Source organism: Lithobates pipiens, unplaced genomic scaffold (assembly GCF_037356315.1).
Source record: "Lithobates pipiens isolate NorthernLeopardFrog02 unplaced genomic scaffold, aLitPip1_a1.2 Scaffold_1, whole genome shotgun sequence".
NCBI lineage: Eukaryota > Metazoa > Chordata > Amphibia > Anura > Ranidae > Lithobates > Lithobates pipiens.
The window spans coordinates 19,830,363-19,847,138 of record NW_027507685.1 but is presented as its reverse complement, the minus strand read 5'-3'; the positions used below and the strand labels follow the sequence as shown (position 1 = coordinate 19,847,138).

Below are 16,776 nucleotides of genomic sequence, written 5' to 3'. Positions count from 1 at the left end.
ACACCATTTCAAGTATACAAAAAAAATACTCCTTTACAACCACATAAGTATGTGTCTGGATTAGTGCTAAAGTGAGAGGCAGGGAAATGAGTTCTTCACTTTCATGATGGCTGATAAATTATAGCTGAGAGTGAAAAGTGTGAGCGATGTGACCTACATTCCAATTAATGACACACACAAACACAGATCCACCTTCTTCATGTGGGCAGGAGGCAAGGATGCTGTGACTGGTCCCAGCAAATTTCAACACAGAATGCATTGAGAAGAAGTCCCAGCAGTCGGGAGATTCTAATTTACTTCTCCTTCAGTGAATAATAAATATGCACACATCCCGTACCCAGCTGGCTTTCTGAGAGTGGCACTGCTTGGACTTTAACTTTGTAGACAGAAGATGGTAGATACATGGAGAGACATGGAGTCTGAAAAGTGACTGCATACTTGTAGAGGATGCCAAGGAGGAAGGACTTGATCTGAATAACTTGTGAGCGCAGTGTATGGGCTGTGTGCCTGCTCCTCATGTATGTATGGACTTCTATCAATCTTATGCCACAAATGTGATTTGTAAATCATTTTGAGTAAATCTTCTGTCCACCTAAAACTGTTATGGTTTACTTACATATGGGTGTGTGTAATCTGTCTTTTTGGTGATTACTGAAGGATTGAGAATTACTGTACTTCAGCAATAGGAGTAAGATACCACTTCTAGGGGGACAGAGTGGGCAGATACCACTTCTAGGGGGACAGAGCGGGCAGATACCACTTCTAGGGGGGACAGAGCGGGCAGATACCACTTCTAGGAGGACAGAGCGGGCAGATACCACTTCTAGGAGGACAGAGCGGGCAGATACCACTTCTAGGGGGACAGAGCCGGCAGATACCACTTCTAGGAGGACAGAGCGGGCAGATACCACTTCTAGGAGGACAGAGCGGGCAGATACCACTTCTAGGGGGACAGAGCAGGCAGATACCACTTCTAGGAGGACAGAGCCGGCAGATACCACTTCTAGGAGGACAGAGCAGGCAGATACCACTTCTAGGGGGACAGAGCGGGCAGATACCACTTCTAGGGGGACAGAGCGGGCAGATACCACTTCTAGGGGGACAGAGCGGGCAGATACCACTTCTAGGGGGACAGAGCGGGCAGATACCACTTCTAGGGGGACAGATCGGGCAGATACTACTTCTGGGAGGACAGAGCGGGCAGATGCCACTTCTGGGAGGACAGAGCGGGCAGATATACCACTTCTAGGAGGACAGAGCGGGCAGATATACCACTTCTAGGAGGACAGAGCGGGCAGATATACCACTTCTAGGAGGACAGAGCGGGCAGATATACCACTGCTAGGAGGACAGAGCGGGCAGATATACCACTGCTAGGAGGACAGAGCGGGCAGATATACCACTGCTAGGAGGACAGAGCGGGCAGATATACCACTTCTAGGAGGACAGAGCGGGCAGATATACCACTTCTAGGAGGACGAGCGGGCAGATATATCACTTCTTCTAGGAGGACAGAGCGGGCAGATATATCACTTCTAGGGGGACAGAGCGGGCAGATATATCACTTCTAGGGGGACAGAGCGGGCAATTTCCATAACTAAACCTGGCCATACATGGGTCAAAATCCAACTGGTTCAGCAGGGACCGAATATCAATCCATATATGGGCACTGTGGTTGAACAGATGTTTGATCTACTGTTCGACTTGTGTACAGCCACTGTCAGATTTTAGATCCTTGATCAGCCCTGCAGGCTAAAGAATACAGCACTGATCAGTGTTTTCTGATGGCAGGAATATCTCCCTGCTTTCAGAGTACAATGATACAGTGGAGAGGACTCCACTATGCATCCCGCATGTGTGGATGAGGGACTGGGTCAGTTTTTATTTTACTGTAGTATTGTCTCTCTGTAATGGCTATTGCATTTTCCTAACTGCTGCCTGTAATTGAGTGCAAAAGATGTATGGCTTTATTGAGATTTCCTGTAACTGGAGACCAACTTTCTATCACTGACTTTCTAATTGTCCTAAAGTTAAGTATATATTATAAAGAAGTGTCTATTGTATTTTAATTATATTCTGTGTACTGCAGGCAAATTCAGGATGTACCACAGTTACTTCCGCAAAGATCGTTACACTACCACAGTCCCACCTCTTCTCTCACATCCCTGGGATCTATGAGCCTGCTACAGTCCCCTCCACCTTCAGGCATGTCTCCGTCTCAACTTCCATCTCCAAGCCATGTGGAATTCTTTTCAGGACACCATCGGCCTCACCAGATGCCTGCGCAGTTCCACCATACAGACTTTTACCGCACGCCTCAGTCATACGTTGGACAGCAGCAGCAGCAGCAGCAAATGCAAATGGACCCTGGACTGACAAGGCCTCCTCCGTTACCCTCGCCATACACCCAGATGCAGGGTGGTGACCCATTTGCTATTGTGTCCCGAGCTCAGCAGATGGTTGCTGTACTCTCTGAAGAGAACCGGTCCTTGCGCCAGGAGCTGGAAGGGTGCTACGATAAAGTGGCAAGGTTTCAAAAAGTGAGTGTTGCTCAGTTCATTAGCACTGTGACTGGCCAGTATTTTAGGAACTAAGTGTCCCTCTCAAATTAAGCATATCATTTAGCTACAATTAGAACATAGACAAATACTGAATGGAAAAAAAGAAGTGACTGCCGGCTATTTTTTATTTTATTTTTTTTGGTCAAGAGTTGATTGGTGCACCCCCACATTTACATCAAGAGGTCTATTGGAAATATAACACAGATAGCATGGATAATGGTTCAGCAGCATTGCTTTCCTTGAAACTAATAGGATTATATTATTACACCCTTTCAATAATTCAGGAGACTGATTAGAAAATGACAAGTATTCATGTTTTAGGTATTTGTAGCACTTGGAGAGCCTTTCCCCCCTCAGTGCTGTCTCTCGTCAAAATTGAAGTGGCCTTCCAGATATTGGCCCCCTATTTATACTTTCCAGACTACATGAACAGACCACACTAAACTACAAGTGGATGTAAAAGTCCAGTTCAGACACTACCCTGAGTGCCGGTTCACACAGGGGCGACTCAGATCCGACTTCAAGTCGCCCCAAGTCACCTCAGGTCGCACAACATGTAGAAATCAATGTAAGTGAATGAGAGCCGTCTTTGGGCCGGTTCACACAGCGAGGCGATGCGAGGCGACACGGCTCGCCTCGCTCCCGCAAGTCGCCCCCGTTCTGTACAATGGAACCGTTCTGAGAGGAGCGACTCGAGTCGCTCCGACTCAGAAAAAAGGTTCCTGTACTACTTCGGGGCGACTTGCATTGACTTCTATACAGAAGTCCTCTGCAAGTCGCCGCTGAGGTCCCCGCAGGTCGCGGCGAGGCAAGTCGGAGACGCCTCGCCGCGCCTCGCTGTGTGAACCGGCCCTTAGGCTCGGTTCACACAGGGGCGACTTGTCCAGGCGACTTCGCCGCCTGACAAGTCGCCCCCGTTCTGTACTACGGAACCGTTCTAATAGGAGCGACTCGAGTCGCTCAGACTTAGAAAAAAGGTTCCTGTACTACTTTGGCGGCGACTTCGGGCGACTTGCATTGACTTCTATACAGAAGTCGTTTTGCAAGTCGCCGCTGAGGTCGCGGCAGGTCGCGGCGCTGCAAGTCGCGCCGCGTCCTGTGTGAACCGAAGCTTAAGGGCCGGTTCACACTGCGGCGCGAGGCGAGGCGACACGGCTCGCCTCGCTTCGCTCCCGCAAGTCGTCCCCATTGAGTACAATGGAACCGTTCTGAGAGGAGCGACTCGAGTCGCTCCGACTCAGAAAAAAGGTTCCTGTACTACTTCGGGGCGACTTCGGGGGCGACTTGCATTGACTTCTATGCAGAAGTCCTCTGCAAGTCGCCGCTGACCCCCCCTGCAAGTCGCGGCGAGGAAGTCGGAGACGCCTCGCTGCGGCTCGCAGTGTGAACCGGCCCTAATGCACGCTACTGAAGTCGCTCCGACTTCAGAAAAGGTTCCTGTACTACTTCAATCCGACTTGTAGGCGACTTGTACCCATTGATTTCAATGGAGGTCGCCTCCAAGTCGGATCTCCGTCTATACAGAGGCGACTCTCAGAGAATTATCAGCTCTCAAAAGGAGTTCCCCCCCCTGAGAGCTCATTCTCTGATTGGCCACGGCAAGTCGCCTGGCCTGGAGTAGTGTTGTAAGTCGTGTCCAAGTCATGTCAAGTCACGTCAAGTCACGTCAAGTCACGTCAAGTCACGTCAAGTCACGTCAGGTCACGTCAAGTCACGTCAGGTCACGTCAGGTCACGTCAAGTCACGTCAGGTCACGTCAGGTCACGTCAGGTCACGTCAGGTCACGTCAGGTCACGTCAGGTCACGTCAAGTCACGTCAAGTCACGTCAGGTCAAGTCACTTCAAGTCACGTCGTGTTGCCCCTGTGTGAACCGAGCCTAATTTGTAAAATGTGCTAATAGTTTTGGGGTGTGCAGAATATAGAAGAAATTAGGAGCCAGATAGTACACTAGGTACTTTAAGGGCCTTTGTCAGTGGGTTTCAGTGGGTTTATGTTCATGTGAATTGGGCTTTGCATTCCTATACAAGTCTATGGGAATGCAAAACCTGCTGAAAGAGGAAGTAAACCCCTGATGAGTTTACTTCCTCTTTGATTCCCTGCAAAGATAAAGCATAATGGACTACTATGCATCGCATAGTAGTCCATTATGTGTCACCTGACACAGGAGCCAGCGAAGTCACCGCTGTCCCCTGTAGTCCGGAGCATCCATCTTCTCGGTGGGTCTTGCTGCTCCGCCGCTGTCATTCGACGAAGCCACGATGACGTCACTCCTGCGCATGCGCGCGGGAGCCGTCACTCGCGGCATATCACAGTTGACAGTGGCGCGCTCAGTGCGCCTGTACGCCGCTGTCTACGGCGCATGTGCCGTAGACAGAGGTTTAGGAGATATTTCTTGGACCTACAGGTAAGCCTTAATCTAGGCTTACCTGTAGGTCAAAGTGGTTTGTAAGGGTTTACAACCACTTTAAGGCCCGTTCCTGTTAATTTTTTTTTTTTTTTTTTAGGACGCTCCATGCAGGTGTATGGTGTGACGGATGTCAGCAGTGACATGTCTACTGACATCCGACCCGCTGAATCCAGACGGATGGAAACCCTATTTTCCATCTGTCTGGCGGATCAGATGAGTATGGACAGGCGGTCCGTTTTCATCCGATTTCCCCCCCCCCCCCCCATAGAGGAGAGCGAAGCTCTGACGGGTCCATCCCTGCACAGTGAGCAGAGACGGATCTGTCATTCGCTGGCTCACCGGGGATCAGTGGAGGGATCCCTGCTGCTCAGCAGGTAAGTGGAGTCCATCAAAATGGACAGCCCCGTTTGAAAGGGACCTCAAGCAGTTCAAATGCAGGTCAGAGGAAGGTCCACTGCTAGACAAATGCACCTGTCAATGAATTCTGAATGATCTCAAAGGGTCTTAAACTGATGCCATTGACACAGGCCTTAAAGAGGAAGTAAACCCTGATGGATTTACTTCCTCTTTAATTCCCTGCAAAGGTAAAGCATAATGGACTACTATGCATCAGGAGTGTGTCTATGGGAATTTTTGACCATTCTTCCTGAAGCCTATTTGTGCGGTCAGGCACTGATGTGGATGAGAAGGCCTGGCTCGCAGTCTCGGCTCTAATTCATACCAAAAGGTGTTCTATAGGGGTGAGGTCAGGGCTCTGTGCAGGCCAGTCAAGTTCCTTCACCCCAAACTCGCTCATCCATGTCTTTATGGACCTTGCTTTGTGCACTGGTGTGCATGTTGGAGCAGGAAGGGGCCATCCCTAAACTGTTCCCACAAAGTTAGGAGCATGAAATTTGTCCAAAATGTCTTGGTATGCTGATGCCTTTTAGAGTTTCCTTCACGGGAACGAAGGGGCCAAGCCCAATCCCTGAAAAACAACCCCACACTATAACCCCCCCTCCACCAAATGATTTTGACCATTACACAAAGCAAGGTCCATAAAGACATAGATGAGTGAGTTTGGGTGGAGGAACTTGACTTGCCTTCAAGGAGTCCTAACCTCAACCCGATAGAACACCTTTGGGATAAATTAGAGCGGAGACTGTGAGCCAGGCATTTTCATCCAACATCAGTGCCTGACCTCACAAAATCGTTTCTGGTAGAATGATCAAACATTCCCATAGACACACTCCTAAACCTTGTGGACAGCCTTCCCAGAAAAGTTTAAGCCGTTTATAACTGCAAAGAGGGAAATAACTACATATTGTACCCTACGGACTAAGACTGGGATGCCATTAAAGTTTATGTGTAAAGGCAGGCGTCCCAATACTTTTGACAATATAATAATATATATTACAAGATAGATCTACAGTAAGCTCATCCTGTAATAAAATTACAAGAGATGGACCTATAGTAAATTTGAGAGATATATCGACATATTATCTGAAGAGATGGCTCTATTGAGAAAGAAAATAAATATGTTCATAGAGCTGCACAATTAATTGTTAAAAAAATCGGGATCTCGATTCAACCCCCTCCCCCCCCCCCCCCCCCCCAAATCTCTCTATTGCAGAGTTTGCTGGTTCTTTCATATAGCAAGTGGAGAGACTTATCTGCTCACTCAGCTGTCAAAAGAAAACATCTGGGAAGTCTTTCAAGTTTTTAACATTGAAACAAACTCTTCCTTCTTGGATCAAAGGGAAACTTCTGTGTGTAAAGAAAAAATCCAGGCAGTCTGCCAAGTTTTTAAACAATGTGTAAATGCAGGAAGTTTAACCACTTAACGACTTGCCCACCGCTGTCGGCAAATATACACCGACAGAATGGCACGGCTGGGCAAAGTAACGTACCCATACGTTACTTTGAATTTCCCGCCATGAGCTCCGTGACCTTGCCCGCGGAACCCATGGACTCTATCACCACGGGGATACCCGCAGTCGTGTCACAGAACTGAAGAACAGGGAGATGCCGATATAAACAGCATCTCCCCATTCTGCCTAATGACAGGACACCGACTGTCTGCTCCCTGTCATCGGGGAGCAGCGATCAGTGTCGTGTCACTGCTAGCCCATCCCCCAGACAGTTAGAAACGCTCCCCCAGGACACACTTAACCCCTCTTTGCTCACTAGTGGTTAACCCCTTCACTGCCAGTGACATTTTTACAGTAATCAATGCAATTTTATAGCATTGATCGCTGTATTAATGCCAATGGTCCCAAAAATGTGTCAAAATTGTCTGATGTGTCCCACAATAATGTCATAGACACGATAAGAATCACTGATCTCCGCCATTACTAGTAAAAAAATTAAAATAAATTAATAAAAATGCCGTAAAACTATCCCCTATTTTGTAGACACTTTAACTTTTGCGCAAACCAATCAATAATGCGTATTGCAGATTTTTTTTTTCTTTTTTTTATTATTTATAGCAAAAAGTAAAACATGAGGTTTTCAAAATTGTCACTGTTTTTTTTGTTTATAGCACAAAAAAATAACCGCAGAGGTGATCAAATACCACCATAAGAAAGCTCTATTAGTGGGGGAAAGTGGGGGAAAAAGGACATCAATTTTGTTTGGGAGCCACGTTGCACGACCGCGCAATTGTCAGTTAAAGCGATGCAGTGCCGAATCGCAAAAAGTGCTCTGGTCAGGAAGGGGGGTAAATCCTTCCGGGGCTGAAGTGGTTAAAGTCTAAATCTTTTTTTCTGACACTTGTTAAGTTAAAATCAATTACTTGGAACCCCCAAACATTATATACATTTTAGCAGAGACCCTAGGGCAGTGATGGCGAACCTTGGCACCCCAGATGTTTTGGAACTACATTTCCCATGATGCTCATGCACTCTGCAGTGTAGGTGAGCATCATGGGAAATGTAGTTCCCAAAGATCTGGGGTGCCAAGGTTCACCATCACTGCCCTAGGGAATAAAATGTCAATTGCTGCAATATTTTATGTCCAGCGGTCTTTCAAGCGCAATTTTTTGGGAAAAATTACACTTCAATGAATAAAAAATGGGAACTCCAGGCAACTGTGGCCTACATAGAGGGTGCTTTCAATGTCTACAGTTTTTGAAATATTTTGAAGGTATAGTAACATGTAATGTATGTATCTCTGCATTTTATTGTAATTGTAAATCTAGTTTGTCCTCATTTTGGGCAGGGAGGAAACAGGTGCAGTGTGTCATTAGAGGGAGTGTAGCTTTGGCGGTATGCCTCATGACGTTTTCCCCTGGCACATTTCAGATGGAGATGGAAATCCAGAGCGTTTCTGAAGCATATGAAAATCTTGTAAAATCCTCATCCAAGAGAGAGACTCTGGAGAAAGCCATGAGAACGAAGCTGGAAGGAGAGATCCGCAGAATTCACGACTTTAACAGGGACCTTCGAGGTACAAAATAAACACCGCTATTGCCGTATGTTTGACCATCGCAACCATAATGTGCCATATTTTTATTTTTATTGTTGTGTTTACTATTGTTATTAAAATGTGACTACAAGTAAATACAATTGTAAGAAGAATTTTTATTTTAATTTTTTTTGGGCTGAATTGATATGCCTTTAGAGTAGAGCTGCCACGACGAGTCGACGTAATCGATTACGTCGACTACAAATATACGTCGTCGTCGACGTGCATGCAGGGCGTCGATGCGTCACAGTGCTCCGTATCTCCCGCTCTCCTCCGTGCTGCCATCCCACTCTCTTCTCCCTCTCCGTGCCGCCGTCCCCCTCTCTTCTCCCCCTCCGTGCCGCCGTCCTTAGGGGTGCAACGGATCGTCGCCCTGCTCGGATCGGCACCTGCCGCGATCCGCGGTCTTGGCCTTAGGAGAGGCCGCGGCTTCGGCCTAGCTCCGAAGCGGTGGCCATCTTTCTACACCCAGGCATTTACAATGTGATCGCTCCGACGGAGCGATCACTTGTAAACAAACCGGTGTCATGACATGACGCTGGTTTCTCTCTCCCCTCTCTGTACTGATCTGTGCAGTGGAGGGGAGAGGTTGGATGGAAGCAGCCATCCTTCCATACTCTGCTAGCCCATACTCTGCTAGCCCATTCTCTGCTAGCCCATTCTCTGCTAACCCATTCTCTGCTAGCCCATTCTCTGCTAGCCCATTCTCTGCTAGCCCATTCTCTGCCAGCCCATTCTCTGCCAGCCCATTCTCTGCCAGCCCATTCTTTGCCAGCCCATTCTCTACTCTGCCAGCCCATTCTCTACTCTGCCAGCCCATTCTCTACTCTGCCAGCCCATTCTCTACTCTGCCAGCCCATTCTATACTCTGCCAGCCCATTCTATACTCTGCAATACAGTACAATACTCTGCCATACAGTACTCTGCCATACAATACTCTGAAGGTTATCCAAAGGATTAATTAGCTAATCAAAAAAAAAACCACTAGATTCATAAAAAAATAAATTAAAAAATAATAATCGGATAGTTGTTGACTAATCGAAGAAATAATCGATAGATTAGTCGACAGACAAATTAATCGTTAGTTGCCAGTTCTACTTTAGAGTCTTATCTTCTTACCCGATGGGCAGATATGATGGCACTTGTGTACAGGTTGTATATACTACTTCTGTAATAAACCCAAGTGGAAATGATTTTTGGGCATGAATCGGAGTGCAGCTCAACTTGTGGAAAAAACCTGGTCCTCTGCATACCGACTAGGGCTGCAACTAACAATTATTTTCATAATCGATTAGTTGGCCGATTTTATTGTTTCGATTAATCGGTTAATAACCTTAAAAAAAAAAAAAAAGTGGGTCAAATTGACGTTCATTTTCAACCACAGTGACGGGAAAATTTGGAAAAAATAGAAAAATTCTTAGTCAAAGGAATTTTCAGACAGTGTATGTGGTTTTCGTTCAAAAATGACATTCATTTTAAAAACAAGTGAAAATTTCAAACAAAATTCTTTCTATCAGCGAATCTACAAAGATTTTTCGTCGGAATATTCTCATCTGAAAAATTGATCCGTGTGGCCAGCATAAGGCTCAGTACACACCTATGCAGTTTTCTTTTGATCTGTTTCTGCAGTGCTTTTTGCTGTGCGTTTTGATTTTTGTGCACGTGATTTTACTGCAATTTGCTTTTTTTTTTTTGGGCAGACTAAAAAACACAAATTGCTGCAAAAACGCATTACATCCCTTTTCTGCAGCTTCTCCATTGAAGTATATTCAACAAATAAAGCACCATTTTGCGTTTTTAAAAGTCCCTGACCCTTTCAGATGTGAACGTGTCCCATAGGAAACCATGTAAATGAACTGTAGTGCATTTCTGCAAAAAGCACCAATAAACACATAGATGTGAACCAGGTCTAAGACGTTTAGTAACATAATGGGGTTAAAAAAACTAAAATTAGCCCTTTATAGTAGAAAAAAAGCAGATAATCACTACTGTAAGGGGTTCATTTTTTTTTCTGTAGAACGGTGAAAGTAATATTTACAGTAGTGATTATTTGCTCTTTTTTTTTTTCTTAACTCCATTATGTTACTGGCCTATTAATCGATTATGAAAATAGTAATCGATTAATCGACAACTAATCGATTAGGAAATTAATTGATTCGTTGTTTCAGCCCTAATACCCCCCCCTTTTTTTTTTTTTTTGGTGCTCCATATGCATTGTTGCTTACACCTACCTAGTAGAGGTATGCAGGCAGTGTATTTGAACAGACGCTATTTGGATGATCTTTTTGCTCAGATTTTTCAAACTCCGATTTAACGGATTCCAAGTGGTGTCTTTTGGGCTAGTCTTCCTCATACTTTTTCATTTAAAATATAATTTAAGTTTTGAGAAAAAAGCAATGCCAACTATTTTTGGTGAAAATTATACATGAAGCTCATTTACTTATTGAGCGCCAAGTGTCAGGGTCTGCATACTATAATCACACGGCCAGTCTTCGTTTTGTAATACAAATACAAAATGCTAAGAGAAGGAGATAAGGAAACAAAAGAGAAAACCCCCAGGAATGTGTGCTGCTTTTTATTTTTATTTTACCTTGGTTACAAGGAACTTATTTTTACATTTGTAACCATTTTAGAAAATCAGATTAGAAAAGCAAAGTCAATTTGATAACCTGTTTACAAATAAGCTTGTGAAAGTGGCATTTTCCTTTAGGCTGGAATCGCATCTATGCAGTTTTAGTGCTTTTTGCATTTTGCAGATTTGCACTACGGTCCATTTACCACGGTTTCCTATGGAACATGTTCTGTAGTGCAAATCTGCAAAAAGCACTAAAAATGCATAGGTGTGAATCCAGCCTAAAAAGCCTCTCTGTATGCTTGTTTACTTTCCACACAGACATACTATTAAAACGCATTTTAACAGCACTCCAAAAAAGACCACAAAATAAAATTGAATTGTGTTACATGTAATAAGTCATTTGCCAAGTGCACAGTACAGAAAGTGAAAATTAGTGTCTGGTTGTTCTAGATTTCTAACGCCCCCCCCCCCTGCAACGCGTATCACAAATGCAATCCGATTGCAGTGTGTTTTTTTTTTTTTTTGTGCAATTTCACCCGATTCAAGCGAATGGCCTGAAAACTGAATCCACACGGGGACATGCTCCTGGTGTAAACCAACACTACAGCCAATATTTGTTTTATTTTAGTGGAGTGGAGAAGAATTAGAAAACCGGCCGGGTTTTTATCGCTACCTCTGCCCATTAGGGAGATGCACCCCTTTTTATTTGGCCTGTTTATTTTCATGAAAGTAAAAACCTCTCAAATTTTGGAATGTCCCTCAAACTGTTATAGAGGGAAAATTATACACTAGTTCCGGTGACCTGGGGGGGCTTCAAGAGATTTCCTTTATTTACAGGGATTTCTTCTTGTGCCCTTTTTTTTGGCTATGGGACAGGAAATCTCCCCAATGGGACACAGATGGCAAAAAAAAAAACCTGACTGGTATTCTAACCCTCCCTTACTGTATCCAAAATTAAAAAGAAAAGTTTTTCCCATTAGGCCCGTTTCACACTGGGGCGCTTTTGAAGCGCAACAGAGCTAAAAATAGCGCCTGCAAAGTGCCCTGAAACAGCAGCTGCTCCTAAACCGCTAGTGGCCAAAAAAGGGTTAAAATCGTCCGCGGTATAGCCACTGCCCCACGGATTTCAATGGGCAGGAGCAGTTTAGGAGCGGTGTATACACCGCTCCAAAGATGCTGCTTGCAGGAGTTTTTAACGTCCTGCAAGCGCACCGCTCCAGTGTGAAAGCCCTCTGGGGTTTCACACTGGAGCGGTGCGCTTGCAGGACATTAAAAACTCCCGCAAGCAGCATCTTTGGAGCGGTGTATACACCCCCTCCTGCCCATTGAAATCAGTGGGGCAGAGCGGCTATACCGCGGGCGATTTTAACCCCTTTTTGGCCACTAGCGGGGGTTAAAACTGCCCCGCTAGTGGCTGAATAGCGCCGTTTTACCACCAATGCCACTCCCGCCCCAGTGCGAAAGGGGCCTAAAAGTTCTACATCAAGGGTTACTAATGGTGTACATTTTCTAGGTGCTTTTGCAAATGAAATGAGCACACACGATTCTTCTTATAAAAGGATCGACTTAGAAAACTGCTTACATTTCAGCCATGCTGGATATCACATTTTAGTAGATCATGTGAAACGTGAATGTTGCTGCTTTAACTCTCCTAAAATGAAGGAATATGATTAACTCTGCCCATTTAGTCATGGGACTATTTTGTTCACATAGCAAAGTAGTTCAGGTATTCAGTAGACTAGTGTTATTTTCTTCACAATTATTGGGTGTTTCCTGTAATGAAGACCAAACCTTCATCAGAAGAATAGTTTTAACCATGTGCATTGTCACTTAAATTCCAACTCCCCCTCAAAATAATCTTCTTCAATTAATCTGCTTCCTCTCAAATGTGCCTGACTGATGCCTCCAGGTTTGCAATGTTAAAAAAAAAAAAAAAAAAATCCAGCAAGCAGGTACATAATGATGCATCACTACTGTAATAATAATGCATAGTGTTATGCTGTGTGTGTCTAATAAATGGCTGTATTGATTAAAGCTAAACGCCAGACGAGAAGCGTCGTTAGCGGCGGATATACAGCGGTAGGAAATCTTATCCTTTTCCGCTCTCTACTCTCAGCATGTTCTTATCAGTACATCTCTGAAGAATAAAAAAAGATGATTTCAGGATAGGTTTATGGTTTTGCACAACCTGTATTTTTTTTTTTTTTTTTTTTTTTTTTTTTGTGTGTGTTTATTTATTTATTTTTTTTTTTTTTGTAATTTTTTAATTTTTTTTTTTTTTTTTTTTTAATGAATGAATTTAATATTTTTTTTGTTCAGCATTAAAGTAATATGATGCATATTTCTTATCAAGCAGTGGAATTATGATTGTTTTGTAATTTAACGAACATAGTGTGCTATATATCATGAGCAAGATATTTTGTGAAATCTAATATTTACTTTACAGGTTCACCGATAACTGTATTTTCCAGAGATATGAGACGCTTCTGGCCTCGGTGTTGTAGCCAATTCCCATCGAAGGAATAGGCTCCATTTTCAGCCGTGTTGGGTTGTGGAGACAAAACGGCCACATCTGTTGTGTATATGTGATGCTTCCTGTTTAGGTTGCTGCTATAAAACATTTGTTAAAAGACTTAACCTCTCTTGTTGTAGTTGAGGAAATGTTGGATCCATATCAGAGTAAAATCTCCAAGCGTTTAGTTTCCATGCATTATAACATCTTATTTCTAGAACTAGTAAAAGCCATTTCTTCCCCCCCTTTTTATTTTTTATTTTTTTAGAGCGAATGGAAACCGCAAATAAACAACTTGCAGCGAAGGAATTGGAGGGGTCAGAGGACAACAGAAAGACAATATCACAACTTCTAGCACAAAGTAAGTTCCTGCAATAACTATTTCTTCTCCATTGGGACCATTAACTCCATGAATCCAAATACCAAAGGAAGTCTATTAAACAAGAAACTGTGAAGGGTAGTGAGGATATGCAAAGTGCACTAGTAACCAAAAGCAGCAATTCCATAACTGCACTTTTACTGCTGTGAGTTATGAATTGTCCTTGTTTTTTGCATTTTGTTTAAAGTGGTTGTAAAGGGTTCAAGATTTTTTTTTTTACCTTCATGCATTATATGCTTTAAGGTAACAAGCATTCTGTGTGCAGCAGCCCCCCAATACTTACCTGAGCCCCATCTCGATCCAGCAATGTGTATGAGAGCAGCGTCTCTTCCGGGTTTCTTCCTCCTCATTGGTTGAGACAGCAGTGGGAGGCATTGGCTCCCTCTACTGTCAATCATAGCCAGTGAGCCACTTGAGGTCAAGATAACGCTCTGTGTATCAATGGACACATAGAGCAATGGCTTGGAAGCGAGCTTGCTCAGGTGCACTTGGCAGTAGGGACGGACCAGGAGCACCGGCTGGGGACCCGAGAAGGGTTTTTCTTTTTCGCTTTCTCTTTTTTTCGCTTTTTCGCTCTTTCGCTTTTTCGCTCTCTCGCTTTTTCGCTCTCTCGCCTTTTCTCTCTCGCCTTTTCTCTCTCTCGCCTTTTCTCTCTCTCGCCTTTTCTCTCTCTCGCCTTTTCTCTCTCTCGCTTTTTCTCTCTCTCTCTCTCGCGCTTTTTCTCTCTCTCTCTCTCGCTTTTTCTCTCTCTCTCTCTCTCTCGCTTTTTCTCTCTCTCTCTCTCTCTCGCTTTTTCTCTCTCTCTCGCGCGCGCTTTTTCTCTCTCTCTCGCGCGCGCTTTTTCTCTCTCTCTCTCGCGCGCTTTTTCTCTCTCTCTCTCTCGCGCGCTTTTTCTCTCTCTCTCTCTCGCGCGCTTTTTCTCTCTCTCGCGCGCTTTTTCTCTCTCTCTCTCTCTCTCTCTCTCGCGCTTTTTCTCTCTCTCTCTCTCTCTCGCGCTTTCTCTCTCTCTCTCTCTCGCGCTTTTTCTCTCTCTCTCTCTCTCTCTCTCTCTCTCTCTCTCTCTCTCGCGCTTTTTCTCTCTCTCTCTCTCTCTCTCTCTCTCGCGCTTTTTCTCTCTCTCTCTCTCTCTCGCGCTTTTTCTCTCTCTCTCTCGCGCTTTTTCTCTCTCTCTCTCTCTCTCGCGCTTTTTCTCTCTCTCTCTCTCTCTCTCTCGCGCTCTCTCTCTCTCGCGCTTTTTCTCTCTCTCTCGCGCTTTTTCTCTCTCTCTCTCTCGCGCTCTCTCTCTCGCGCGCTTTTTCTCTCTCTCGCCTTTTCTCTCTCGCGCTTTTTCTCTCTCTCGCCTTTTCTCTCTCTCTCTCTCTCTCTCTCTCTCTCTCGCGCGCGCGCGCTTTTTCTCTTTCTTTTCTTCTTCTTTTCTCTTTTTTTTTCTCTTTCTCTTTCCATGGACTTGGGAGTCTGTCCCACCCAGATCTCTATCGGACTCCCAATAAAACCAGCCCCGGGATGGACTTTACCAATACAGAGTAAAGAACTATCCTTTACCCTGAAGTCTTTGCTGGTATTATTTTAGATTGCAAATCCAAGAATCTGTAGCGGAACATATATCCCATCAATCGCTTTTCCTGTAATTTTTAACCTGTTTCACAGGCACCCAGCTAATAAAAAATAAAATCTTATAATTTATTACTAATATTTTTTTTCTTTTTCTTCTTATTTCTCTTGCTCTGATGAAATTTAAAGCCCAGTTGCTCCAAGGCAGAACAATTTTAAAGCTGAACTGCAGGGTGCTCCCTTTCACTCTCCTCCCACACCCTTCCAGCTAATCCCTGACATAAAAACTTTAAATGCCCTTTTTTACCCACCGAAATTCAGTCACATGCCAAGTCTTCTGTCCTTCCATGTACAGGAGCCATCATGCCCACATCTGCAACCCTTGATTACCAGTCCCTCACACCTGGAAACTCGCCAGTGAGGAACCCAGATGGTGCATTTAGAGAAATTTTTAAATGCTCCATAAGATTTATTTTCTTATGTTGACCTGACCGCAGGTGTGTTTTTAACGCAATTTTTTTTGTACTTAAATTGGATCTTTAGTGCATCTGAGCACCACAAACTAAAAACGGTATTTTAATTCATTCTTATTATTAAAGACAAACTCCCCCAACCATCCATGTCTCCATGCTTTATTTTTCCGACAAATTGCTTTGAAATTCACCCGTAGCATTTCTGGCTGTGGCCATCTTGAGTAAGGGCAAACGATTTATGTACCATTCACTTCCTGCCCTTAGCTCAAGTATGCACACAGAAGAGTGTGCTTAGCTGAGAAAACCCCTCCTCCTCTCCTGAAGACTCCTGGGATGTATGACATCATTTGCCTAGCCAGGAAATGAGGAACTAACTGAAGAAATGTAAAAAAAAAAAAAAAAAAGATAAGGATTAAAAATAATCAATGGTGATTAGGCAAGTGAAGTTCCACTTTAACCACTTACGGCCCGCTGCACGCCTATATACAGTAGGTGCCACCAGCCATATTGTGTCAATCTTTTATCGGCGAGATTGACACCCTGCGAGCCCCGTTGCGGGAACCAGCGCCCTGCGACCCACCCCCACCCCAAAGCACCTTGTCCCCATGTTGATGAGGACAAGGGCCTCTTCCCGAAAACCCTGGCCGTTGGTTGTCTGGGTCTGCGGGCGGGGGGGCTTATCGGAATCCGGGAGCCCCTTTTAATATGGGGGCCCCCAGATACCGGCCCCCCACCCTATGTGAATGAGTATGTGGTACCATGTACCCCTACCCATTCACATGGTGAAAAAAAAGTGTGAATAAAAAAACAGAAGTTTTTAAAGTAATTTATTAGACAGCTCCGGTGATCGTCTTCCATCTTGGGGGGGTCTTC

At 44.6% G+C, this 16,776-nt stretch overlaps 1 protein-coding gene across 2 annotated transcripts in view; it reads left to right on the top strand.

Moving 5' to 3' along the window:
* The window catches only part of AMOT (angiomotin), a 107,661-nt gene that overhangs the window by 52,058 nt on the left and 38,827 nt on the right, over positions 1 to 16,776 (top strand). For both annotated transcript variants that reach the window (XM_077481312.1, XM_077481393.1), the window contains exons 4-6: positions 2,090 to 2,540; positions 8,251 to 8,395; positions 13,769 to 13,861. In XM_077481312.1, coding sequence (XP_077337438.1) covers positions 2,090 to 2,540; positions 8,251 to 8,395; positions 13,769 to 13,861 — 689 coding nt within the window. The remainder of the gene's footprint in view (positions 1 to 2,089; positions 2,541 to 8,250; positions 8,396 to 13,768; positions 13,862 to 16,776) is intronic.